Genomic DNA, 27,963 nt, shown 5'->3' on the forward strand with positions numbered 1-27,963 from the left:
TGAGGACTTCCTGTTTGAAGCCTCCAGTGTTGAGGTGCTGTTGATCAATAGTTAGGTGTCGTCTTGGTCTCATGATGTCAGAATGTGAACAGCAGGATGAGGAGGACTGTTTAAATACCAATTCTAACTGAAGCAGGAAATGTATTGGTGGATTCATGGATCAAACCTGTTGTGAATGTTGCTGTTAAGCTTCTTGTTAGAGAACAGCAACTTGTGCAAAAAGTCCTGAAACACTGAACAGTTGGACATGTGCATTCAAAAGTTTAGAGAAGGTCACATTAAGTTCACCTGGAAAGGTTAGAATGCATTTTAGGTTCATCCTGAAATTTCACCTGAAAGCTGAATATCCCTAACTTTTTGTGAGTATGTATATGTAATATCCACTTGGCAGGTCAATCAAATTTATCAATTGATTCTTTTAAAAAAAAGAATATGTAATGTGGTTTATGTGTATTTTTTAAAAGAAAATTGAAAAAGTTAATTTCTCAGATCTCTCTGAATCCACCCAATTAGTTCCATAATCCATAGAAGCAGAAATGCAGCACAGTTGATGTTTGTGATGTTGTAGTTTGAAGTGTTAACAGGTCCCATTTTCTGCTGTTCATTCCTTTAACACACGGCGATGACTCCATTGGGATATTAGTTTAGAACAAAAGGCCTCCTCTCATATAGGACCAAAAGCATGAGTAGGGTTGCTCCATTCTCACTATGAAAGCTTTATTTGCACTAACTTAGAAGTGCATTTAACAGGTGATTTGTCTGTGTGGAGGGGTGAATTAAGTCTTCACCCAGCCCTTTATGTATCCTCTGTTCTTCACACTGCACAGATACAAGGCAAGACCCGGACTATGAGTGAGTGTTGAGCTATTTCAGTGGCTTTTGTGTCCACCTCCAGTCCTGCACCTGTTCGATGAGTTGGTGTGGAGAGGTGAGAAATAAGAAGAGGGCTGCAACTCCCATGCCTCCTTTACCACCAATATTTCCCTGGCTTGAACCTCCACATGGCTGTCACGGTACACCCCGAGGACGACAATGCACCTCAGAAACAGGCTGAAGCTCTCAGGAAGGTGGCAGGGGCTAGTTTGGCACTGAACTCTCAAAGCAAAAGTTTGGAAGTCCTGTCTCCGTTGATCCTGGAGCTCTTTGGGGACTCTGAGGTCACAGCAGGACCTTGAGGCGATGGCAGTGGGCGAGGCCGATCGTAGCGTCTACTTTGCAACGAATAGGCCTTTTATTTCTCCGGTGCCATTCCATGTAATGCTGGGTTATTGAACTGTTAAATATCCAGCATAAACAAATGCAGTAAGTCTCACAGTATAATCTTGTGTAATAGACTCAAATACGTTCAAATGATCTAATTTATGTATTAAGTATGATTCATTGAACAAAGGTATTCACTCATCTTCACCATCATCTTATGCTGAAACACTTGCATATTCATATTCAGCATAGCACCCAATGGTGTCCTCATTTGGCAGGAAATGTGCTGGAAAAACTAAAGGTGACTAGTTTGATGCTTTCAAATATTACAATCCAGGTACTATTTTGCATCAATTACAATCCAATAGTAGACAATGGCAATTAAAGTAGCCAAGTAAAGAAGGCACCTATGCAAAAGTGCATCACACACACAGAGACAGATGTGCACGAGCAAGACTTACACACACATGCCAGGACAGGACACTCACATGCCCAATGCCAAATGTCTATTATGTAATGAAAACAAATGTTCTAAAAACATGTATGTAGGAACTCACGTTGTACATTGAAACATCTACAACTAAAGGTTTACATGGATACACAATGTTTTGCCTGTTTCTATATGGTAATTTGCAGGGTCTGATTAGCGAAAGACTGCAGGAACTGCAAGTGGAATAAAACTAATCAAGCATACTGACTCTTCAGCAAAAATGTGTTCACTATGTTCTGTTCTTGGAGCATTTCTAGCTCACATAAACAGAGGAACTGGGGGGCTTCTGCCACAAACAAGCGCATAATTGTCACATGTAAGCGTGTAATAAAACCCACACTGATCAAATTCACAGGGCAACAATAGGTCATCATACAATAATGTTTTCTTTTCTAATTTATCTCTTAATTTATTCAAATGTGTTTCATGCAGGAGTTTGTGTTTCCAGTCAGCAGTTGTCCTTATCCTTGTTTTTACTCTTCCTAGATCTACAGCGGCTCCAAACGCAGCATTTTGTCCTGTCTGAGCAGTTGGAAACTTAACATTTCCGAGGTGTGTATGAACGCAGCATGACGCCGCCTGTGGTGGCTCATTACATTATCTGGCAACCGGAGTGGCAGCGGACAGAAGAGAGGGGATCCCCGGGATTTTTACACCGAAGCCAGCGAAATACTAACATCAAACATCTGAAAATCGCGGGGGAACTCGGTCAGGCTCCTCCTAGACTTCGTAAGTTCATGTATTTCAGCATCATATTAACTAATCTAATATTTTAATTTTCAATCAAATTATGACGACGACGGGAAGTTTCCCTATCGCTGTTAGCTCAGCTAAGTTAAGCTAGCTAGCATAGCTTGATCCCAGCTAACGTGCAAGGTAACAGTTTGTGTGTCTCTCAGCTCCGCACATACACCTACGAGCACAGACTGCCAGGAACAAACCGCCTCAAAAAGTCCAGGAATATTAAAACTAACTTCCCCGGCAAACTTGCATTAGGATGCATCAATAGTAAGATGTAATGTAAGTTGTTTTTCCTGTTTACCCGCAACGAAGCTACCAAACTCCGAGAGAAAACTGTCATTTTCTGGGCGTAATTAACGCCTGATAATTTGCGAATATATTTAGCGACTGTCTGTCTGAGTGTCCAGGGACTTAGCGTTAGCAGGCTAACTTAGCTCGCTAGCTAGCCTTTTAACACTAGCAGCACTAGCACTGCGATGGGGTCGGTTTCATTGTCTGTCGTGTATCGCTATTTGGACACGTTACGTTACGCACATCCGAGCTAAATATCATAATGTCTATCATCGTATGTAAAGGTGTAAGTTTTAGGGTCCAGTGAGCGGCGACTTTCCGATAATGTCTGATTCCTGCTGGCAATGTTAGCTCGCGTTAGTTAGCCTCTGGTTCTGTACCCGGACAGATGGACAGGTTGTTGTTGGCAAGCCAAGTTAACGTTAGCATGAGATAGCTTGTTGTTGTTGATGGGTTAGTTGGATATAGGTAGCTATTATTTTGGGCAAAGTTGGGTCACTGAAGTTCAAGAACATCATTGCCAGTATCGCTACCGGTTATTGTTCAGCCGACTGGTTTTCTTAGCCGCGGATGGGTATGATTATGGCTTTATGAGCCATTGATCTCAGAACTTTGTCAGATTAGCTCAACCGTGAAAAGCCTTTTTATGGAGGCGTAATGGTGGACGGTGGTGGCTCCGTCTGGGTGTGTGTCTCTCTGTCCACGACGGGTAGGTAGCAATCACCTGCGCCAGACTACATACAACTAAACGCACACTTTGTATTTGCACCTGAATAATAGTATTTCTGTAACTAAGATCCGATCCACCTCTTAATGTATGTAATGAGATGTCTTGCTCTTAAGTCTAAGAGCTCAACTAGCGTTCATTTCCCATTGAAGTCAAGCTGTTAAGGGCACTGTGATCATTTAATGTTGGTTGTGAGGTATGTTTGTGAGATATGTCTGAATCATTAATTACTCTGTTAGGACTCAGCATTAGATCATTTCTTCAGGCAGTCACTGCATCTGCAGCGAGCTTTGAACCATAGGTCATGTTTTTTTTTTTTTTTTTTTTTAAGTGGACACTTCAAGCTACTTTTGTATTCACCTGTCTTTTAGGTGTGTTTTAGCTGAACAGCAGGGTCTTGTGTCCCTACCTCTACTGAGCGAGTGCCGTCCTTTTAGAGCAAGCAGACAGTTGGCACCCTTGGCTAGTGATGGGGGACACATGTCGCTTTGCATTTTATGATGGGCCTTGGATTTGCCTGAGGAGGGGTGCCTCTTATGAAAAGTCCTCCTGAGAGTGATGTAACCAGACAGGCATGACTTGAGATCCACTCTTATTCTGCTGCATCAGGACTGAAACTTTTTAAAGATACATCTGTATTTTCTACTACCCTCTTGCAATTTTTTCATAGGCTTAAAGGTACTTTGCTCATTGTTGCAATTGTTAAATTTACTAGGGGTATATTAGTCTTGGTATTTTCAGGTTTCCTAAGGAATTTAATCTAACTCTAAGTGTATTTTCAGTTGTTCTGAGTTACAACTTGTGCCGTTCACTCATAACATTGAGCAGTGCGCATGAACGTGAAGGATCAGATGGAAGTTCTGTTTGGCACACTTAAAACATCTGATTTAAACTTGTATTACATGCACCACCGTTTTTTATTGTTATTTTTTTTAAATTTAATTGATTAAAGTGAGAGGTTTGAAAATGGATGTCACATACATTTCACACAACCGCAACATTTACATATGACATTCCTGTTATTAGTGTTTGTTTATCACCTGTTCAGGAATTTTCCTGGATTTTTTGAGACAAAGGTGGCAAAGGCTGGAAAATGTGTGTGTGTGTGTGTGTGGGGAGCACACGGGAAGCGCACGCACCTTTTTAGAGCATTGTCAAAGGCGTAGGTTTCCTTTCAACACCACAGATTTAAACATTAGATTAGATATGTATTGGGGAACGACACATTGTTCAAGCCTCTAAATAATTTTAGACAAAAGGGTACTCAAACTAACCTCCACACTCAGGTGCCACATGTACCGCACAAAGCAGTTGCAGATAAAGGACACAGCATTTTGGGTGTAAAAACACATTTTCTCTGACTTTTCAACAAAGGCGCGGCCAAAAATAGAAAAGTGGTGGGCCTTTGAGCTAGATCGACAGGAAAAACCCTGCCATATGTTGCCCTAACACTGGGTATACCTCTCTGCAGGGTTGTATGGCATAGTCCTTATTGTTTCTGTCCATCCACATCTGGCTGTGGTGTCGTAATTGTACGTGTAGCTCGCTGTAGAACACAGTGTAATACAGCAGATAGTCTGGAGTGTGAGCACAGTCATAGCGAAAAGGTTAACAGGAAATGCTGGTGAAACCACTAAATCCCTCCCAAATTGGCCAGATGGACAGTGTTGCTGTGGATGAGAGATGAGGGACCTGATTTGTACTTTGGTTTTTAAGATTGGTATTAAGCCACAGAGATGGACCAGGAAAAGATGAACTGCAAGACTCTTATGCTGTGTTCATGTTATGAGCGTCAAAGTCATGTCATAGAAATAATTTTCAATGGAAGTCAGCGACATGAAGCCAAAATACTGATGCCCGACATCTGTCGCTGCCTGACAGATGTGAGGTGCTACGAATTAATCTTTTTTTCATTGCTCCAATGACATGGAGAAGCATCAACCAATCATGTTTTTATTTCACCATTTCCACTCCCCTCATCTCTCCCCACAGTTGTTTTTGGAGTGAGTTACCGGACGTTAGGCTAGTTGAAGTTTCTGAAAATTCTGTGTATTGCATTGCACACAAGATTGTAACGAAGCGGCAAAATGTGATGGTGAAATGGGCCTTCGACATTGATCAAAAGCAATTGGCCATTTATATGGTACATAAGCCCATGATGACAGACGGGCAGTGTTAATCACCTGTTGTGAATAAAATGTGAAAGTGAAAGATGCAGCTGCAAGTGAAAACTGACCATGTTCTGTTGGGGTGGCTCACTTTATAGCTTTGTATTGTTTATTGTTGAGTTGTTGGATTACTGACTTTTCCTGTATGCTGGAAAGTAATTGGATGTTTTTAGGGCAGCACGGTGGTTAGCACTGTTGCTTCACAGCAAGAAGGTTCCAAGTTGAAATCCGTTTGTGGTTTGAGCCTTGAACTTGGAGTTTGCATGTTCTCCCTGTGTTTGCGTGGGTTTTCTCCGGGTACCCCGGCTTCCTCCCACAGTCCAAAGACATGCAGGTTAATTGGTGAATCTAAATTGCCTGTAGGTGTGAGCGTGAATGGTTGTCTGTCTCCATGTATAGGCCCTGTGATTGACTGGCAACCAGTCCAGTCCCACTGTCAGCTGGGATTGGCTCCAGCACCCCTGCGACCCTTAAGGACAAGCAGTATAGACGATGGATGGATGCTTTCACTGACTTTAACTTAGATCATGCAGTAGTCAAGACTACTTTTATTTATATAGCCCAATATCATCATTAAACGGAGGCTAAAAGAGAGATGCAAGGGTTCTAAGAAAGTCCACAAGTATTCTTGCTGGCAGGACGAACATGGACTAGACTGATACCAACCTGCCGGAAGGATAATAACAGATACAAGGTCTGAAGTAATTAAAGAATAACCGACTTTGTGAAAATTAAGATGAAAGGATGAGTTTTAAGTTTGTCCGTGTGCTGCCCTGTAAGCCCCATATACCAAGAAGTAAGAGCCCTGGAAGGAATAAAAGATCCGCTGTTTGAAAGTGATTGGACTTTGACTGACTTTTGTTCATATTATGCAGTAGTCAAGTTAGTTTTATTTATATAGCGCAACATCACACGTTTCCCACAAGGGGCTTCACGATCTGTATAACATACGACATCCTCAATGCTCAGAACCTCGATTCAGACAAGGACAAACTCCCCCCACAAATCCCCTTTTAAATGGGGGGAAGAAAACTTCAGCAAGAGTGTGCAATGTGTGGGTGGATGAAGTATGTGGCACATATTTTTAATTGATTAATAGCTAAATAAAATAAACACAAAGAATTATTAAGAGGTGTCATATTTACAGTTTTCAATATTTTATGTAGTTTCCCTGAGGTCAGCTCATAAGATTTGTCTTGTTTTACGTTTTATTCTTCTGGCGTCATAATGAGCAGCATGACCATCATAACTTCTGGCACAGCGAAAACTGAAATAAACACCAAGTTGCTGCTTAGAAGCCTTTCACCCAACACTAAGTTGTAAGCAAATGCTCTACATCTTACAGTGTAACGTTTGCAGTTACATACTTGTACACTGCACATTAAATACTCATGAAGCACACAGAGCTGAGTATTGTGTACCTAGCTCGGCCTACCGACGGTGCTGCACTTGGGGAAACTTTACAGATTCGGCTGCTGTGCTGCAAGCCTGATGGACTCCTTCTCTGAGCTAAAAATAGCACATAGATGCGCCAAATGTAAGACAAAGGAAGTGCACAAACTGTGCATATAAATGTTTATGCAAAACGACCCCGTATTAAAGTGTGAATTAAAATTCCACAACATCTTATACTAACTGACCTATATCACAGGTTTTATGAGGCAAGTGAGATGATTCCTTGGCCATTTCTTTTTTAACAAGGAAATAACACCACAACATTCAGAAAGGCAATACTGTGTTTATTTCTTAATATTTAATAATACTTAATATTTATAGGTTTATAGGTAGGGGAAACACTGCATGCAATAGATGTTGCACATACAGAATAGACCAAGATAGCAAAATGACGGTATGGATCAGGAAAAGGATCAGGATGACAAAATTATAGATTGTAAACATATATGACGGATATGGATCCCGGAGGATGTGAGGCAACTTGCAGGTGTTGCCAAACAGGATAGGACATGAGCCACACGACCTCTCCACCACGTAGACCTGGAGAGGTGCAGACAAAAGGCAAAGCTCAAGCACACCAATCACACAGACAGGAGAAAGAGTGGCTGAATCTCCTGGAGGATGAAGATGCAGGCTCAAAACATCTGGAATGTTCAGTCCCTGTCAGTCAGGGGAGACAGAGAGAGCCCCTAGGATGGCCAGCACGGAGAAACGATAGTGAAAAGGAGAGGACAAGGAGAAAATGGAAAGAAAGCGAGGGAGGCACACAGTTTGGACACTCGTGTTAGTGGAGGATAATGAGGAACAGCAGGTTCTAAGGAAGTTCGCAGTGTTCTTGTTGATAGGACAAACATGGACTTTGAATACTAGACTTAATAGAGTCATTGAGTCTTGGGTCTGAAGTGATCAAAGAATAACCATGTAACTGAAAGTTGAGGTGAAAAGATGAGTTTTAGTTTGTATTTAAAGGCCTCAACAGAGTCAACCTGCTGACTTCTTCTTCACTCTGGGGACGGACAGGAACCTTGTGTACTGACAGTAGAGAGCATAGGATGGATATATTAGATAAACATTTATTGATCCCCAGTGGGTAGATTTGGTTGTTGCAGCAGTACAGGAACAGAAAGAAATACATTAGTATAAAATTAAAAGAAATAAATACTAAGATATAAAACTAAAATAAGAATAGAATACAACACATATGTCAAACTCAAGGCCCGCGAGATAATTTCATGTGACTATTAAGAATGGCCCGTCGGTAAACAGCACTCCCACCTCTAATACTACAAATCCCACAATGCACTGAACAGCTGCCGCGCCAGTCAGAACCCGTGCAGCAGCCCCTCCTCCCGTAGGTATGACACACCGATCAGCGGATCAATGCCTCGCTCAGCGCTGTTATAGCGACACTTATGGCGCGTTTCCACTAGAACCTACTCAGCTCTACTCAGCGTAGGTACGGAGTAGGTACTAGTGGAAACGCGCCATTAAGCTAGCCCCCCCAAAATAAATGGCTAAACGAAATGTGGAGTTTGAAAACAGAGACTTTCAAAGCAGGTGGGGGATAGTACAAAGAAGAAAAAAATTATTTAAACTTCTATTTATTTTATTGAGGAAAAGTTGTTGAAGTTTGTCTGTTTAAATTCATATTTCTGGATAAAATATATTATTATGTTATATTATATACTATAATAACAGAGTCACTATTAGAGTCTTCACTAAATGTTGAGCCCGTTTGGCCCGCGACTTAGACCGTGTTTTAAATTTTGGCCCTTTCTTTGATTGAGTTTGACACCCCTGGAATACAAAATAGAAACTGTAAGTATGAAGGAGTGTGCCCCTCTACTTTTTAAGTAATTAGAAGCACCTTAACCTCTGATCTGTTATAGTAATGTTTTTAGATTAGCAGGTCTATAAAATGTTTTTGATATCTAAATGGTTTCTTGTCCTTTTGGAACCGTCTGTTCTGTCACTTTCTGTGTCTGTTGTATCAGATGCCAGAGGACAGGAGTAGTTGCGTTGGCCACAGGGTCCCACCCAAAGGCCTCAGGGAATTCTTTGAGCTGGAGGAGAGCAATCCTCCAATGTTTAACTGACTGTTTCTTGTTTACCCTGTTGGACTTCATATCAACTCAAGCATGTGTGTTTGCAGTGTGACCAACCTGCCTTAGACGTGATGAGTTGGGCATTGTGTTAAATGAAGCTAACGTCCCGAAATTTAAATTGTACTGCAAACAAGCCTAATTCATAGCCTCCACCATACTTCCCACACTTGATGCAGTAATATATAGGCACTATTTCCACGAGGATGTAGAGAAATTCAGAAATGAGCCATGTTATTTTTGTTTTTAATGTTCTTAAAGAGCATGTAGTGTATGAAAAGGATAGATGGATGGATAGACGGATAAAATACACTTAAATTCATGAAACTGATTGTGACATGAACTGTATTATAGGAGAGTGCATTTCTGCTTTGTGGTCTTTTCAATGTGTCGCTGTTAAGCACAGCAAACCCTGGCCCGCCTCCTCGTCTCTGTCTGACCAGCCACCTCTACAACTATACATCTTTAAATTTTGGCGTTTGGCGCACTGCTTATGTTGATTTCTGCAGCCAAGCAAAATAAGAAACCTTCTCTTGACTTGGATAACGTTAATGCCAATCAAACTCACATGACCATTATTGCCTGAAATAGCATTTGATTGATGTAAACAAGACTAATTGCACATTTACATGTTATGGAATGTGCATTTCTAAAGTTGTTTTTTCAGTCCGCCGGTAACAATTGCTTCCACTGTATGGCCAGTGCTGACATGGCAACTCTCGAACTCTCAGTGCAGCAAATAGGCAGATCGGCAACTTGGATACACGCAGCATCAAGGCATGTGTCCAAGAGGGGACAAACCCTGCCTGAATCCCCTCCACATGGCCAGTTTGCGCAGATTGCGTGTATTCATATTTCCTCAGCGCACTGTCATACCTGGCCATGAAGTCATCAAAACAAGGGTTAACTACTCCGACTCTGACTTGTGATTAGCAAAGTTGTCTAGCCTGACATTGCCAGACCAATTCGCAAATGCAAATGAATCCGGAACCTCTCGGGTTAGTTTTTGATTTCCAGGAGGTGAAGACAAAATGCCTCTCAATGCAAATGCAGTGACCTACGACCAAGCAGTGTACTGAGCGAAAAATTAGACTTTTACTTAACTTTTCCTGTTAGAAGTATGGAAAAAATACTTTCTCGTCAACAGAAGCTTTTAACTGCAGTTGTTTGTTCTTTTAGAAGCCACTATGGTTGTGGATTATCAAATCAAATTCACTCCATATTAGATAAACGGTTGTGATTGGCCCGACCTGGGCCAGGTTGGCTTGAAATCGGTCTGAACCGGAGGGGGACCATACTCATTTGCCAGAGCCATTAAAACATGAGCTCACAGATTTGTGTGGTTCCCAGGCCAACAGTCATCTGTTTCTCTAGTAGGAAGTACACAGTAGTAGACACAGAACTTACTCGTAAACTCCCAGCTGTGGGTGGGGGGTGAAAAAAGACAGGATGAACACTCAAGGGGAAATTTATAGTGCTGTGCTAGATGAACAATGTTAAAAATAGTTGGTCTTTGTGCGATAGTGCTGTGAGGTGTTCCACACACTGCAGTGATTGTCTTCTGCCACGTCACACTACACCAGAAAAAATGACCAGGTTGTCATTCTCACTGCCCCAGATCTGCTGGATGAGTCCATCATCAGGCTGATATCATGTGGCCCTTGGGGGGAGGGGGCTTTGGTTTTTCATCATGACTCCAGAATTTAATTTTGGTCTTCATATTTTAGGCATGCAGGACTCTGGGTTTGATGGTCAATTGTCATTGTTTCATGCTCATAGAAATACCCTGGGCACCCAGTCATTGATTTTCATGTATTCAAAATGGAGAAAATGACTGGCAGGTCGTAATACTTTAGCTTGAAAGGTCTCTGTCCCTGACAAAGAACTTTTGCTTGAATTATGCGCATTGCAATGGTTTCAATGGTGCCGTTAGACGAACAAATTAAAAAAAACTTGCAAATTAATCTCTCAAAGCACTTGTCCACTGTTCATCTGCACCACAGCTGTGAGCAGGACAACACTCATGCACAGTAGCAGTGTGTAAGTAGCCTTACACATACAGAGTGAGCTTCATGAGAGAGGTTTTTCTGTTTGACGCTTTAAATGGATTATTTAAAAATAAGACATTTTGTTTCTTAGCACGTGCATGTCAGCCAGAAGGAGAATGAAGAACGATGAGTTCGAGGTTCAGCTTAAAGCAACACCTACTCAAGTGGTATCCACAGTGCTATCCACTGCCATAGCAAGTCACAAGCAACATAACGAGTGTCTCTACATATCAGAGCACCTCAGCCTCCAATGGCATTTTGCACTTTGTTCAATTTTCTCCTCACCTGTAAAGATTGCCAAGACTTCTCAAAGCACAAGTAAACAAGACTGAGAATCTGACCAGATTTTGGGAACACAACTTCTTGATTGTTGGGGCTTAAGACACCATCCAGTTGGTCCTCGGTTCTCGTCAGGTTCAGTACCCAGTCATGACCTCACTGTCGGGTGTGGTAACTAGTGCAGCAGACGTCATTTACAACCGCACCTAATGTTAAAAACAGATTGCCACAGATTCAATTGTGAGCTTTACTGTATAGCGTTATCTATTTAATGGATGTCCTCCAATATGCTCGATACACTCAAATGTTCATGGTCGTTGTGATGCTGAGAAGGAAGGCATGCTAACTAGAAAATGCATGGTAATTAACAATGTCGCATGACAGGTTTTTCTGCATGTGTGATTGAACGAGGTGATTGCTGTGGTAAGGAGGAAGGTTTGCTCATGCCATTTTATTTGCAGTATAATTTAATTATCTCTATTTGCAAACATTTAATTAATTAAATTTTTTTTTTTTTTTACATCTGATTTCTTCTGGATGTCTCTTCTGTATGTTTATCCTCTTCGACCTAACCTTAACTAAACCATACTGATCAAGATCTACTGAAAGTTATGATTGCCTTCTCAACTAAAAATTATGAGTCAACTGACCTACTTTACCCAGTTGTGTTCTTCAGCTATCTGCACTGATAATGTGCTCAGCTCCTACTTGTCTTGTCTGGTATCATGTATTTCTTCGCACCCTTTAAGCTCTTTTTTCCCCCTCCTCCTCTAGTCACTTCCTGCTGCCATCCATTTCTGAGAAATGTAATCTGATAGCAGTCTGCGTGTGTCCTGGCCCTCCAGTCTGTATGTGGGTATGGGCTTCTGGTCTTACAGGATTATGGTGTAACCATTTGGAAGCAATTTGGCTGAAATTGGAGATTATCCCTGTCTAGGGTTTTTGAAAACATTTAGCTACCCTTTTTTATTATAGCTAGTAAACATTTGTGGTTGAAAATGTATCCAGTGATTTGAGGCTGAAGAAAACTACCAGAGAGGGTTGACTTGAGATGTTGAGGTGTTTTTTAGAGCTTCATAATCTAGACGTTCTTTATGTTTTTTAATGGTTGGTAAATTATGTTCTGTTAATGGTGTGAAACGGTAACCCAAAATACCACACACAAGGCTTTTATGCATTGCACATGTGTGTTTGTGCGTGCTCGCCAAAATCCAGAAGAGACGTGGGCTGTAGGAACGATGTGTGCTTTTTATTTGTATGTTATCTGTCTGTGTTAAAAGGCTACATTAACATGCACATCAGTGTGTCCCTGCTAGTCTGCCTTTCAACAGTTGGAGCCATGTATGTTTTAATGTGGCTGTGACATGATCACACATTCTTGTGTGCTCATGTTAAAAAAAAAAAATCTGCCTTGCGTTTCCTAGACTTACTGCTGTTGTCGTTGTCACGTTGTTGAGGGAGAATCCAGGTGGAGAAATGCGCACACATACATACACTCTGTGTGGCTGTGGCTCTCATTCGCTCACTCACACACACACACACACACACACACACACACACACACACACACACACACACACACACACACACACACAAACACACACACAGGCAGTCTGGCAGATTCAGGGTTAAAGGCTTCCATTTTGTTAGGTAACACCCTAATGGTCTGATCTGTCAGTGGCGTTAAAATGGCAGGGGCTTAACCCTTGGTGTTCGGGACACAACCAGTAGGGGCACACACACACACACACACACACACACACACACACATACACACTCACAAATACACACACTCTGGGCAGGCCGAGCCTGCAACAGAACAACTGAGGAGGAGGAGGGGGGAGGTTGGTTTGTGTTTGAGGCAGGGAGGGGTAGAGGGAAGGACGAAGAGTGAGCGAGAGAGAGAGAAAGAAGACAAGGAAGAGTATTTTTCACTTGGGTACAGTTAGATTATGGCTCAGCTAACCACATGCGCTCTGCACCCTTCCTCCCCCCACCATGGCACCACCTCAGCTGGGTCCCTGCCCCCACTCCTTGCCTGGTGAGCACAGATTAGCATAGGTAGTCTGATTGTTTTTTTTTTTCCTTTTTAGACAATGTCCCAAAGGAAAAGGACTTTACTCTTTGATTGCATGAAATGATTTTGTGATCATAAAAACCACCAATTTCATAAGTAAGATATGACATCAGGAAAGTCGTAGGAGTATCCCTTTATGGTGGTAGGTAGTAAATAATCACCTTGGATTTAAGATAATCATCCCCTGCCCGTATTTGCTGGATAATTGGCAGTTTTGAGCGATTAATTCAATATTACAAGGACCAGGACCCCGAAGCCACACAAGAAAGAGTTGTCGCTCTTCTGTCTTTTATTGGTCAATAATAATCCATACTTGTATTGCTTTTATTGGACAATATAATTGCTGTTTCCCCTCTCATTGAACCCTAAGGACACAGTTGAAAAGCCTCAGTTTTTTAAAATGGCTGATAATGTGTTGGCTGGCTGGGTCCTGTCCCAGTGGGGAGATCATTACAGCGCTGGAGATAAGAGGCTAGCATGCTACCTGAGGGGACGAGCCTTTGCCATTGATCTGCTGTCTATGAACTAGTGGACACAATAGGAGACCGACTGAAAATAAAACCCGTAATGTCAGTCTAGGTCATAAGATTTCCATTTGCTTTCAGGCAGCTGCATCTTATCCTGCCGCACTACACACAGGGAGGGGAGGTTTTCTTCATACACCTTATGTTATAGATAAAAAGACTAATGGTAGCCTATACAGCCCTCAAAGAGAAATGCAAATGTATTGATTTGAGCAAGCCTAATTTGTAAGGCAGAAAATCAAACAGCTCGGACAAACCGTTTTTATAGATTTGTCTTTGATGGTCAGTAGGGATATCTTCTCTCACTTGCACCCCCTAACTCCCTCTTTCCTCTGTTTTTTTCCTCTCTACGGTCTTCTCTGCCCCTATGCCGTATTATTCTGAGTAAAAAGGAGACGGACATGCATCTTCTCCTCCATAGTCTCCTGAGAGGAACAGACACAGTTGTTTGTCACTGGCTGTCCTCTACTCTTTCTCATCTTCCCATCATTTTCCTTGCCTTTGTAGGTAATGCATTTGTATGTCAAATGATTATGACACTGGCATACAGTAAACTCTAAAATGTAGAGAGTGCTTGTTCAATGTGTCACCAACATTATGCAGATATATAAGTTAATATGGTAGTGTTCACAGAATTCATGCTTTGTTACCGGCCACATTTATTTGTGGATGGCCAGATTCTTAAATTGAGGAAGACAAAGAAGTTCAAAGGATATAAAATGTATCTATGTATTTTTAAAGATGTCAACAGTATAGAGCCCCAAGTTAAGCTGTTAAAATGAAGACACTGAAACATTTGCATGTTTTCGACTAGAGCTGCACTCAAAGAGCGGTATGGTTCTTCCTTGGCCCGTGCTACACCCTTCATGAAAATAAGGCCGCTAGTTTTTTCCTTAATCCTTAAAAAAACATGCATATAGTATATATTATTGTTTATTAAATCGGATTACTTTTGTACAGTGTATGAATTCGTACATCTCACTTGTGGGTGCTAATATATCTTTGAGCAGCAATCACAATGAATTTGAGCCACCCACAAAATCAACAGAGAATAACCCTGCTAGTAAAATGATGTGTGTATGATCTTGTATTTTTGAGGGAGGTTTGGGGTACCAGTTCCACCAGCCATTTCCCGATGGACAAGTCAGACTTATTTGTGAGATTGTAGTGTCAGTTTCATTTGGTGTTGCACGCTGGATGGATGGAGCTACAGGAGCATCCAAACTGCTACAAATCAAATACCCAGGGTCTCAGTGCAACACTATCTCAGCTCCTGGCGGCTTTAAGCATTGATGCCATGTTTTTTTTTTTTCTACCTTGTGATCCTCTCACGTGTCACTGTGAATGGCAAGGCATAGATAGACTCTTGTGTTTGATGACGAGGGTCCGGTAGGCTCCCATATAGTTAAGATGCCTTGTATAGATGAGTCACCTCAGTTGTTCTTCACATGTTCAATAGCTCATAGTGCAAATCTTCTATAACATGGTCAGGGTTGAATGACTTTCTATCGCACAACAGGCCCTCAGGGCTCATATAGAAACCAAGATGCTGAATAGAAAATGGGCTCCACTGAGTGGCGGTGCTTCACTGAAGGTTTAGTGAGATGGAGTGTTGTCCTTTAACAAGAACTAGTGCACTCATCCCTTTTGGTCAGTCTTGAGTGTGGACACGACTCTCATAATCACAACATATGTATGGATTACATCTTTGCTTGGTCTCCTCCTTGTTGCTAAGCAGCAGTGCATCTAGCTCATGAAACATTGGATTCATGATGCCATCCGTCTCTTCTGGGACCAAAGTAGCCACGTGTCTCTAGACCTGAAGCTGGCAACCACAGCCGTCCTAGTAACGTGCAGATCTGACACTGCACCATCCCAGAGGGATACAGTCGTTTTGTACCTGACACGGTTCACTGCCACACCATTACAGCTAGAGAAACGTGCAGGCACCATTTCTACAGTCTTACAGGATAAAGTATGCTTTCTGAAGCAGTGTGTGTTGTATATGAGTATGCGCACATACACACCCACACACAAGCTGTCATCTCTGGCAGATAGATAGCCTTTGTGTCCAGGGATGGTACAGCAGGGCACATCTGTCCTTGTTGTGTACCAGAGCAGGGTGCGTTTTAGAATCCCCACACTTGTATGCAAAGCCAGACCTGAACGTTTTTTCCGCTGTGCTGTAGTTGCTTGATTTCAGACGTTTGTTGGTTATGTTACTTCAAGCATCTTTTCACTCAAAGTCCTTTGCAAAGTGTCTAGGATGCCTGTCTCACCTCCACAGTGATTTGATGGAATTGCTGAAAAGCAGTTTTCATTTTCCCACCTTACTTTGCTGTTCTTTCAATGCTTTGCTTTACAGACGACACACTTGTGGGCGTTTTTGTACACATTAGATTCCAATAGATTTCTAAAGTGGAAGATGAGCTTTGCTTTTAATCTTAAAATGTTTTTTTTTGGTATCTTTTTAGAGTATCAAATATCATGAGAGGTGTGTTATTTTGTCAGGGGCTGTTCATTCTTGACTGCCACAGAACTTAGTCATGTCAGTGACGTGTCCTCCCTCCTGCTGTCTGGTAGACACGTTTAGGAATGTCCGAAGACGGCATAATTTTCTCCTCCTCCCTCCTCCCTCCTCCTCCTCCTCTCCCTGCATGGGACGTGTCTGTGGCCTCCCAGTCTCTCTCTCCCTCCCTTCTGCCACCCTGTCTCTCCAGGGGTTAAACCTGCGCCTTCTCTCGATCTCAGTCGCAGACCAGTTTGAACCAGTTTTCGGGGGAAGCGCTGTTTGTCTCTCATGGAATTTTGGGATAGGGTCATGTGGAGCTGTGATGATGTCACATTGGCCGAGGAAGACCTTGAGTCAGCTTTCTGAATCAGTCACACAAGATGGTGTATATGTGCACTTGGTTTCACCCCCATCATATTGGAATTTGTTAAAGATGCAGTGATAGACAAGCGCTTGTCCTCATGACATTTTTATAACGATTACTGTAAAAATGTTTATCCAAGAGAGCCTGCGAGTGCCTATAATGACTGTATGGCCTACATTGGTGTGCCTCGTGTGAATGTTGCACAGCGTTGGTGCTATTTTTCTGCTGTGTAATAGGTTTTCCCAGAAATCTTAGTGAGTGAGATTTGGGTCAGCATCTGGGGCACTGGCTGTAGGACAGGAGACGCCTTTACACCCCAGGGTTGTTCCTTCTGTTCAGCTGGAAGTATCAATTAAATCAAACCTTGTACATTTACATGTGAACAACCCAGCAACTATAATCAATTCATTTTTATGGATGATTATTGTCCTCAAAAACCAGCTGCTGCTTTGTATTCCATGAAATTAACACCACTGCAGATTAGTCCCTTGTTTAATGTAAAGGAATTGCATGGAATAAAATGGGATTAAGAGTACTTGAAATGAGAAGACCTTGATATTCACCTACAATGGTGAGGTTGGGCCGGCTGAGAGCTTTTGTTTTAATAAGGTGCTACTTAAACCTAATAAATGCATCTGTGATACTGTAGATTTTTATTAATAGATTTGGTTTATCTCTAATGAGCCTCTCGGGTCAGTTATTGGTGTAGTGTTTACACGTGACAATGCTGTCATCCAGTTTCATTGTCTTACTTTTAAATTAAATTGAGGCAGCTACAATCTCCCGTATTCCCTGTACTGGATGCTCCACATTGTTTGTACATGTAGACACCAATCGTACCACAGCCAGTGGTATAAACAATTGATTTGACAAGATGTAAGGGACTTCTTCTTCCTCACTAGACCTGTAGATACTGTCTCTGTTTCCAAATCAGATTACTGGGTATTCTCTGCTGGTGTTCGCTGTACTGCCCATGGAAGACGGTGGTGTATTTTTCTTAAAATAAAACTCAACAGAACGCTTGATGTTTAAAAATGTATCTGATTTGCTGCCCTGCTGAATTTTGCAATAGCACAATGTTCACACATTACTATGTGGTTGTTATGGTAACGTATTCATTGGCAAAAGGCACTTCTATAAAGGGGATAAGACACTCAAAACTCTTCAGAACCTGCACAGTAGTCTAAAGCAGAAGATATTAAGGAGTGCAGTACAGTATGATTTAAATCATCAAAAACAATGTTGTGTTTGAGAGTGGCTCAGCTCTTTTTGCTCGTCTTCGTGAAACTTCTCCAATAAATAATGATGCTGTGTTGTCCAACAGTGATAGTATACCTTAATCTATATATCCATTTAGTCCACAAACCTGCTCCTGTCTCTTGTGAAGTCATGCATAGTCCTAGTTTAACATAACCATTTTGCCCTTGCGTCAGTCTGTTTGTTTTCTGTTTGTAACTGTTTCTGTCTTCTCTCTCTCCAGGGTGAGAGCAGCCATGTCAGAGGAGGCAGTGCGTCAAACGCGCAGCCAGAAGCGGGCTCTAGAGAGGGACCACGCGGCTCTTGCAGGATCCCCGGGAGACACAGACAGTAAACGGGTTAAGCTGGAGAAAGGTGATGCAGCTGGAGCTCCCCTGGCCTTGGTGGGATCTGGAGCTGAGGGTGTCAAGCTGAAAAGTGAGCAGGCTGCAAAAGTAGCGGCCAGCATCCTAAAAGCCGGGGAAGTGAAGGCAACTATCAAGGTGGAGGTGCAGACTGGAGATGAGCCTGTTGACATGAGCACATCCAAAAGGTAAGACATGGGACAAGATCACAGGGTTTGAGTCAGAGGCTGTTTTTGTGTCTTGAACTTTAGAAGCAGTGTGTTCATGTGCAGGGACGGAGACCTTGTTGGTCATAAAGAACATATTGTTCAGTGATACTGATAAAAGTCATTAGTGTGTGAATGACTATGAAAAGAATACTATAAACGCTTAACCTTAAATGCCCACTTGTGTACGCTGGGCCTCAGTATTGCAGGCTCAGCCAACTTTGTCCACAATAAACTCTTTGTAAGTATTTCCAGCTGGACAAAATGCATAATCTCCTTACAGACTAGTTTGTACAATATCAGCGGTCATGAAAATGCAAAGCAATCAATCAGTAGTTTGCTGCTGTTTTCTATTTGATTATGCTTAACTGATGTTGAATCATCATATGGGTTAAAGGGAGGGGGACAGGAATGGCGAGGAGGACTGCTCACAAGCTGACAGCTGAGGGACAATGTTTGTTTGCGTGTTTGTGCATGAATTTGTTCAAAAACTTGTTTGGGGTAATTTATGTACTGTCTGTAGGCCTCCGATTTCATGCTTGCACACGCTCTGTGTGGTTTTGCGTAGAGATGCGTCGACGGGAGATGTTGGTTTCCCTCTAACTTTGCACTTAACAAGTGGTCTGACAGGAGTCATACAGGAAGTCACTGTGCGGTTGTCGACAGCTTGCCCCCATTTTGAAAAGTTTGAGGCTCCTGAGGCCTGGGCTCCATTTTCTCCCACAGCAGCACCTGAACTCTGCCTCACACTTCACACAAAATGAAGGCTATGTGTCACAAACTGGTTCCAACTGGCCGTTGCCATGGTTTCCACATTGGAAGGAGTTGGAGGAAGGAGGGGCCAGGAGTGGTGGTGGGTGTGTCACATGACCACACAGAGAAATGCCTGATGTCATGTGACATGTTTGGTAGAGCAATAAATACACACACTGATGTAATGGCAGTTAAAGTGGAACAGAGAGGTGATTTAGCTGGAAGCACCGTGGCTCTGTTGTGCTGTATCGTAAGTGTCACCTTTGGCCTCTGTTAAACCTGAAGCATGTGCTTGTGTGCTTACTCACTGCTGCACTATTTTCTTATTGTTGTATGCAAAAGACAAAAGGTCTATGTAGGCCAACTTTGTAAAACTATCAATGAAACGTAATGCAAACCAAATTTACCATGCCAAAAAATAATGTGATAACTAGACTGAACATGTCTTGAATGGGCTCATGTATAAACTGAGAGGAGGCAATACTTCCTCCTCTTCTCATGTTGAAGACATGTCAATATTTGAGCACATCTATTCCAGGCCTGTTGCCTACGTAGCCATTTCATTTTCATAAACAGCCGTACGTAGCTGAAAATGGCACTTAGCAGTGTTGCACCACATTGTGAATGGAGAATCTCGCAGCACCTAATAACAACTGATTCATGATCAGAGAAGCCGAAGCAAGCAGAAACACTGGACCTTACATAACCAAGCTGCTGTGTGTTGGGATGCTTGTGTAAGCTGTTCTCAATAGCGAGGTAGCAACCATCACAAGCTAGACCATATCAGAGAGGCCAAGTCAGTCAAGGCAGTGGGTCGCCATGGGGTTTTGTTTGTGAGAGACGATGAAGCTCTTTATTCCTCTCTAATGCTTCTTGTGTCTGACATTGTTTATCATATCATATGTGCGGAATGTAAACAGAGTTGGAGAGGAAAACTGCTGCCTGTTCAGGCTTTAGCAGCGCTTTAGGAGAGTAATCCCTCTCAGAATAGCCGTATGCTCAAAGTGCCACAGTGTCGGGCATCTTTCTAGTTTTGAATGAAGCATATCTAGGAATTACTTTCCATCAGGTAGCGTTTATAGCGTATAAACAAGAGCAAAGTAACATGAGTGGAAATGTTTGTTGCACTTTGTGTTGTGATAGCTTAGCCTGCTGAAACTCTCATCTCATAATGTAAGTATAAGCAGAATGGTGATTGTCATGTAGTTGACCTTGTTGAACTGAGCATGCAGTGTCTGTTGACGGGAGCTGTTACACAGCTGTTGTGGGGAAGGAGAGGATGGCAGAGAAATGTGTCTGAGGACAGTAGTGTTCAAAAGGAAGAAAGTGTGAAGAACTGAGTCAGTGAATTGGAGTATAAAAGATGAACAACTAAGTAAGGGTGGGGGAAGGGTATGTGAAGTAGTGACTGAGTGATTGACTGAGTGAGAGAGAGTGTACACAATAGGTTGGCTCCTGGCCATGTATTCCCCTCCCCCTCACTGTCACCCTCTCTAGTGTCTCCAGCGGACCTCCGCTCTGCTCAGCTTGTGACTCTGGTGTCGGCAGCTGGGAGGGAGGGGAGAGCTGAGGCCCAGGCTGTGCCGATCCGGCTAGGCCACAGGCCTCGCCACGGAGGTAGGGGAGGGGTGAGGCCCTGTCTGGGTGGTAAACTGGGCCTAAGCTTGAAGCCCTGAAGCCGCTCTCTCGACAGCGCCTGAACAATTATATAACTTCACCGCATGTGTGCACGCATAGCTCCACATTATAACCCAAAACTCTACCTCTCATGTACTGTCAGATATCACAGGCCCGACCGTATCTCTTCCTCCACCAGTTCTCCTTACCACTCAGGCTTCCATTTTCTAACGCACCGACCCTCAGGACGTGGCAGGATCCCTGCTGTGATAGCAGCAGATTTATTGTTCCGCCATGGTCCATGCGCTGTAAAATTGCAACTACCCCCTACTTCTTATTTCTGGCCCTTTCCAGATTGATGCACGTGTAGCTTGCCACTAGTCGCCTTTGTTCTCCTCAGTCGTCAGGAAAAGCCACTTAACATTTTATCAAAGGCTCTAAGCCTTTTTCTTCCATTAAAAAAAGATGCAGTTGATTTGCCCTTTGTATACGTGTTGTTTATGACTGACTTTGCCATTTCTGTCAGAGAGGACAGAGCAGCCAGTCTGACCGTTGATGTTGCCTCTCGCTGGAGATAATGGGTCGTTGCGATCTTCCCCTGCCGCCATTACTCCATTATTGATCTCTTGGTTCTTGTCTTCTTGTGTGTCCCAGAGCACATTTGCACTACAACAGGGATGATGAAATCATAATTATATACTGCCATCTACTGGATATAAGACAAAACTACAAGTTAATTGGAGTTGATGGTAACTGCTGTAGTTTGGACTGAAGTGAAAGACCGTGTCGAATCTTGGTGGACTGATGAAACACATTCTCAGTATTTTTGCTCTTTGCCTTTTCTCGTTTCTCTCCTCAGTGACATTAAGAAAGAGCGGCAGCCACCGTCGCCAGATGATGTGATTGTGCTGTCAGACAATGAGCCATCCAGCCCTCTCATGAATGGCCACTGCTTCACAAAGACTGACACAGATAAACTCATGGTAAGAAAGTAACATTTAAACTTTGCATACAGCACAGTCTAATTTCACCCACTGGCTGTGATGTGATAGCTGTCGAGTAGACCAAACTGTGTTTGGTTTAGTCACCACTGACATAGCTTTAAATTGTACATATATGTCTGCTAAAGCTCTTTCTTCCCTGGCATGGTGTATATAGAAGAGTTCTCCGGAGGAGAGGGAGCGTATCATCAAACAACTGAAGGAGGAGCTGAGACTCCAAGAGGCCAAGCTGGTGCTGCTTAAGAAACTACGACAGAGCCAGATTCAGAAGGAGAGCACTGTGCAGAAGGTAAAAACCCCAGGAGATCAGAGAGCCAGTTGATTGGTAATCATGTTTGGTTCGAACTGATAGATGCATCACAAATGGGAGTTGTGTCTTAAGCTTGTTTTATCAGCTGAATTTATCAAGAGGCTTCTGGTTTTCCTAAGATTCTCTTGTTGTGGGCATCATTAATGAAGACTTTTAAACGTTTTTTGTGCATTCATGCCTTTTAAGGAAATAGAACTTTATGAACTAATAATACACCCTGTTCATTGCTAGGCATCTGGCTCTGTAGCCACTCCTCCTCCTCTGGTGAGAGGTAGCATCACATCCAGCAAAGGACCCCTCCAGGTAGTTACAGCATTTCACCAGAGCCTCCTGCCATAATTTGGATTGTAGAGTTGGATTGATGTATCAAGCAAATCGGCTTTATACCTCATACAAAGTGGATACTGAGCATCATTAGTGCAGGGCAGCTGAGTTGTTCTTTCAGAGGATTTCACGTTTACAAAATCAAATGCTTATGCTCTTTTAACATAATGTTAAAAAGTTTTACTGTGTCCTTTACTCTAAATGTGCCATGTTGTGTTTATAGGTGACTGGTCGAAGCTCAGGCACGGTGATTCCTCCTCCCTTGGTGCGGGGTGGGCAACAGGTCCCGTCCAAACACAACTCTCAGATTGTCATGCCACCTCTAGTCAGAGGGGCCCAGGTTAGTGTGAGGGGCTATGAAACCATTCAGATAATTGTCATCACACTAACCCACATTTGAAGTGGGTTCACTTGAAGATTTTTTTTTTTGCTAATTTCCTACTTTCAATCTCTTCTTGCATCTGTGATTGCTGCCTCTGCATCCGTGCTGCTATCAGCCTATTGCAATGACTCCCCAGCAGATAGCCAGTCTACGCCAGCAACAGCACCAGCACAGCGGTTCAGGCCCCCCTCCACTCTTGCTGGCTCCAAAGGCTTCTGTGCCCAATGTCCAGGTCCAGGGCCAGAGGATCATTCAGCAGGGACTCATCCGGGTGGCTAATGTGGCCAACAGCAATGTCATGGTCAACATCCCTCAGGTGAAGAAGCGACATACAAACAAACATAGTAGTCACTGTTACAAGAAGTCATTCATTGTCATTGACGGACAGTTTTTCATAGCTACTCTCTTCCATAGCTTGGCTGAATAGCTCTCATGCATATGGTCAGCCATGACACTGACATCGTTATGTGTAATTGCTGAAGTGGTTTCTGCTGTTTGTGTCCAGGCCTCTCCAACCAGCCTAAAAGGCTCTTCACCGTCACCCAACTCAAGCATCAATGATTCCCCAGCTAGCCGGCAGGCGGCTGCAAAGCTTGCACTGCGCAAGCAGTTGGAGAAGACTTTGCTGGAGATCCCTCCACCTAAACCCCCTGCCCCCGAGTTCAACTTCCTGCCTTCAGCAGCCAATAATGAGTTCATCTACTTGTTGGGTTTGGAGGAGGTGGTGCAAAAACTCCTCGAAATGCACGGCAGGGGTGCGTAGATCTTTGTACTCTGGTAGCTGGTTTGGGTTGTTGTAGTTCAGTGGTAGAATAAATAGCATACATGGGTATACATCTTTACATCTAGTCTAAAAACGCTCCCATGTTTTCTTTGCAGGTAATCTGGGACCAGCTGCTGCCATGGCCAGCTCCATTCCCAAAGAGCCATACACCTGCGCCCAGTGTAAGACGGACTTTACCTCCCGCTGGAGAAAGGAGAAGGCTGGGAATGTCCTCTGTGACCAATGCATGTCGTCCAACCAGAAGAAGGCCCTGAAGGCTGAGCACACCAATCGGCTGAAGGCAGCCTTTGTGAAGGCACTCCAACAGGAGCAGGAGATTGAGCAGCGCATCCTCCAGCAGGCAGCCTCCTCTTCATCATCCTCCCCTCTCTCTAAAACCACCTCGTCCTCCTCTCCCTCAATGTCCAAGAGTGAGATGCTGGTGTCCCAGCAGTACAAGCAGGTCAGGGCCGCCATGCAGCACAGATCTGTGGCTGCCCACCACTCCATTAAGCAGGTTAGCATAGCCTTTGATTTTTTTTTTTTGCCTTTTGTTTAAAAACATTTCCATGTTAATAAGCAACTATTCCGTGACACAGCATGTCTCCCATCACCTTGTCTCTCTGTACAGAATCAGCTGTCACACAGCCTCCAGTCTGCAGTGAGCTCTCGTGGCATGGCCCACTCATTCACCTCCGCCTCTCAGCTGCAGAGCGCGGTGACGGCAGCTGCGCTGGGCAACAGGGCAGGTAAGCATGCTGCAGCACGCCCGCTGCAGCACGGGTCAAAGGTCAGCGCCGGCAGCAGCAGCAGCGGCAGCAACCAGGGCAACATGGCTGCCTGGAGGAAGCAGAGCGGCGGCAACACAGGTAGATAAACGTGAGACGAGGTTAGATTGAGAGCGTGCCTCACCTGTTCTCGCTTTCTGCTTCTCTTTTGGGTCATCACTGTCTTCTATGAAGGCTCCCTCTCTGGCCCTTCATTTTAGAATTTCGTAATAGTCCTGCTTGTATCATTTTCTTTTTTCTCTTATCAAATTAAACTTAAGCAGGTGTAATTTTCTGTCATAGGGGGCAAAATATGTAGACTTGTTCACTCATCTTTTCCTTGCCAAATTCTTCCTCCGTCTTTGCCGTTTACAGACATGAATCAAGATACTGTGAGCGTGTTATATTTCATCGTATGAAGTGAATGTTAAACAGCTGTATCTGCAGTAAACCGACCACTGATGTGTTTGTGTCCTCACAGGTGTGACTATGGCCTACGTTAACCCGAGCCTGTCTGCCCATAAGACCACCTCTGCTGTCGAGCGTCAGCGAGAGTACCTGCTGGACATGATTCCCTCCCGTTCGATCTCCCAAGCAGCCAACACATGGAAATAATGCAACCCTACTCCGTACTGACATCACAACTATTCCCCCCTCTTAATATTAATAACAGCCATTCTCATTATCATTCTAACCTGTTCTATGGACTCTGCCCCTGGCCTAAATGGCTCTGGGGAAATCAGCCTAGTTTTTTGTTGGATACAGGCGTTCCTTCAACTCTTCCTCAGATATTTCTGCTACCATCTTCCTTACCTGAATCTTTCATCCCAAACTGGAGTTGTGCTGCAACAGCTTGGGCCTCTGGCATACAAGGAATATGTCCAGTAGAATTTGGGTACTTTTTTTTTTTTTTCATTTTTTGGATGGATGGGGTTTACATGGGCATGTACAATTTTACAAACTTCTCCAGTGGCGTCGCCACTCCCTTCCTGTATATTGGTCGAACCTCCCAGTTGCAATGAGGAAAGATCCCCGAGCTCCCCTGCCTCTGGATTAGGCGGGGAAAAAAAAAAAAAAAAAAAAAATCACCATTGTACACAATAAAACATTCGCCTTACGTCCTACCCCTCTCCAGTCTGAGACAGTCAGATTTGGGCCCAACATGGTGGCCGAACCGAACTTAACTGAAGACCTCATCACAGGGATTGTGGTTGAGCTTCGAGGACCATCCACGAAATAACTGCTTCAGCTTTGCAAAAATGAATAAATCAAAAAAAAAAAAGGACTGTAAAAATGATCTCTATCTGCACACAGACTGCCTCTTCTCTCTAACCCACAGCGCGTATAGCAGAGAAGTTGATGTGTGTCGGATTATTTTGTATGGCTGAATGTTAGGATTTTGTCTTTTCTTCTATAAGTCATATACTGTGTTTGGAATATTGTGCTCCCTGATACTTTGGAAGTGGCCTGTTGTCGAGGTCTGAATTTACAGGCAAATGTTACTGTTGAGGTGGTTTTACATCTGCTGGGTTCCATGTTGTGGCCTACTTTTAAATGCTTTGTTTTTTCTAAGATGAAGAGGAAGAATAAAGATTAAGGTTTCACTGACTCGTGTAAAGACACGGAGCAAATGTTTGGAGGAGTATTCTTATTGAATATTGTAAAAAAAATAAAAATAAAAAAGAAGAAAAAAAAACCTTCCAAAGAACTAGTGGAGCCCAAATGGAATCCCTTCTGCTAGAAGGTTTCTAGTTTATTTGAACCCTCTCTGAATATAAACATGAATTCATGCTAAACTGAGGGGGTGTAAGGATTGTCATTTTTGACATTGTTTTGCTTTTAGTCATAGGTTGTGGTGCATTATTTTTCTTCTATAGACAAACTGTCTCTGGGTTTATTTATAGGGTCATGTTAGTAAAGATATATGCTTATGCCCTAAGTTTGAATGGATCTCCACTTAAAACGATTTTGTTTTCTCTTGTGTGTCCAGTGGCTCCCACTCTCCTTACGATTGGTCTGCGAGAAGCTGGACAGCTTTCAGAATGTAGTTATGCAAAAACCCCTATAGCAACAAATGACATGAACTTCTTAGTCTTTAACAATAAGGTGTGTATGATTTATGTCAGGTCTTTGAATTGAGCTAACTATGCCTTTCACACAAGCTCTAGTGCATTTTTATCAGGTTGCAGCAGCACAGGATAAGCTAGTGAAGTACAATATGTCCTACGTTAAACAGGGGGATTCCCATTGCTCATCATGTTGAGTTGTTTTATTAATCATGTGCTGTCCTCTCTGATGTCAGTCACTGAGGTGGTCCAGCTGATCTAACCCTACCATAGGCCTGTTGCAAAGTGTCACAAAATTAAGTGTTGAATTTAAGCACTAGAAAGAGGCTGAAAAGTTTGTGCATATTTAAAAATCTGGATGTTTTGCAAGCAATATGTTAAAAAAAAAAACGCAAACCCAACTGACAAAAGAGGCTGACCACCCCAGCAGTGACTTCCTCAATTTCCTGTATTTTTTCCCATAAAAACAAAAAAAAGTTTTCACATTGAAACATTACTGATGGTTTTCTACGCTTTCTTTCGCTACTTAATCACAAACCTGGAGTCTTGCTGCCCTGTTGCCTCAATTGCGATGTCATATGTCATCCATGATGTGATAGTCTGATGCAACATTTTAATGATTTGTGTCCTGTACCCAGAGTGCACTCTTAAACTCGCTGATTATTGCCAGGCTCCATACTGAGAGACGGTGCACTGCGTTAGGTAACAGGGCATCAGTTGAAGTTTATCCCTCTGTACCAGGGTATCATCACTGTAACATTTGGGTTTCATTTAGGATGGTGCAACAATACAGTATGTGCATTGCTGATAGAAATACAAGTATTCAATGTTTAATTTAAATTGCTCAAGATTTTGTATTTCTGTCTCAAAGTAGCATCGGAAATCTTCCAGGTTGTCTGTACATTCCCGACAGGCAGAAGGTAGCAGCCCGCGTCTTGTGGATGCAAACTAAGCAATCTGGAATGAACCCATCATTTTGTGCCCTGCTAAGTGTTACCCCGTGCTGTCCTGACTACTGCCTGCTGCTGCTGCTGTTAAACAACAATATCACCATTCCGTTTGTTTGGGGTCGAAGCTCTGCTAAATGCAATGCAGCCCAAATGGAAAAGAAAACAATGTATGAGAAATATTTGTTTGTTTTTTCAATTTTTTTTTCTGCTCTATCAAATAATAATAAAACTAATTTTAACCCCTC

The 27,963-nt window shown here is 42.9% G+C and overlaps 1 protein-coding gene across 3 annotated transcripts; it reads left to right on the forward strand.

Annotated features, from left to right (window-relative positions):
- Positions 1–2,304: 2,304 nt before the first annotated feature.
- On the forward strand, positions 2,305–27,963 carry gatad2ab (GATA zinc finger domain containing 2Ab). Of its 3 annotated transcripts, none has more exons than XM_070831960.1 (11): positions 2,305–2,419; positions 18,459–18,767; positions 22,015–22,138; positions 22,314–22,445; positions 22,698–22,769; positions 23,014–23,130; positions 23,288–23,488; positions 23,678–23,927; positions 24,052–24,452; positions 24,567–24,804; positions 25,184–27,963. In XM_070831960.1, the coding sequence occupies exons 2-11, from the start codon at positions 18,472–18,474 to the stop codon at positions 25,315–25,317; spliced, it is 1,965 nt and encodes a 654-aa protein (XP_070688061.1). In that variant the 5' UTR covers positions 2,305–2,419; positions 18,459–18,471; the 3' UTR covers positions 25,318–27,963. The 3 variants fall into 3 exon arrangements, with proteins under 3 accessions (XP_070688061.1, XP_070688062.1, XP_070688063.1); XM_070831961.1 differs by having other exon boundaries at positions 23,309–23,488; XM_070831962.1 differs by having other exon boundaries at positions 23,312–23,488.

Source organism: Pempheris klunzingeri, chromosome 6 (assembly GCF_042242105.1).
Source record: "Pempheris klunzingeri isolate RE-2024b chromosome 6, fPemKlu1.hap1, whole genome shotgun sequence".
Classification (NCBI taxonomy): Eukaryota; Metazoa; Chordata; class Actinopteri; order Acropomatiformes; family Pempheridae; genus Pempheris; species Pempheris klunzingeri.

Coding starts and splice junctions, on each gene's coding strand:
- gatad2ab (XM_070831960.1), top strand. CDS start 18,472: ATGTCAGAGGAGGCAGTGCGTCAAACGCGCAGCCAGAAGCGGGCTCTA. Junction 22,770..23,013: donor CCAGCAAAGGACCCCTCCAG/GTAGTTACAGCA, acceptor TTGTGTTTATAG/GTGACTGGTCGAAGCTCAGG. Junction 24,805..25,183: donor GCAGAGCGGCGGCAACACAG/GTAGATAAACGT, acceptor GTGTCCTCACAG/GTGTGACTATGGCCTACGTT.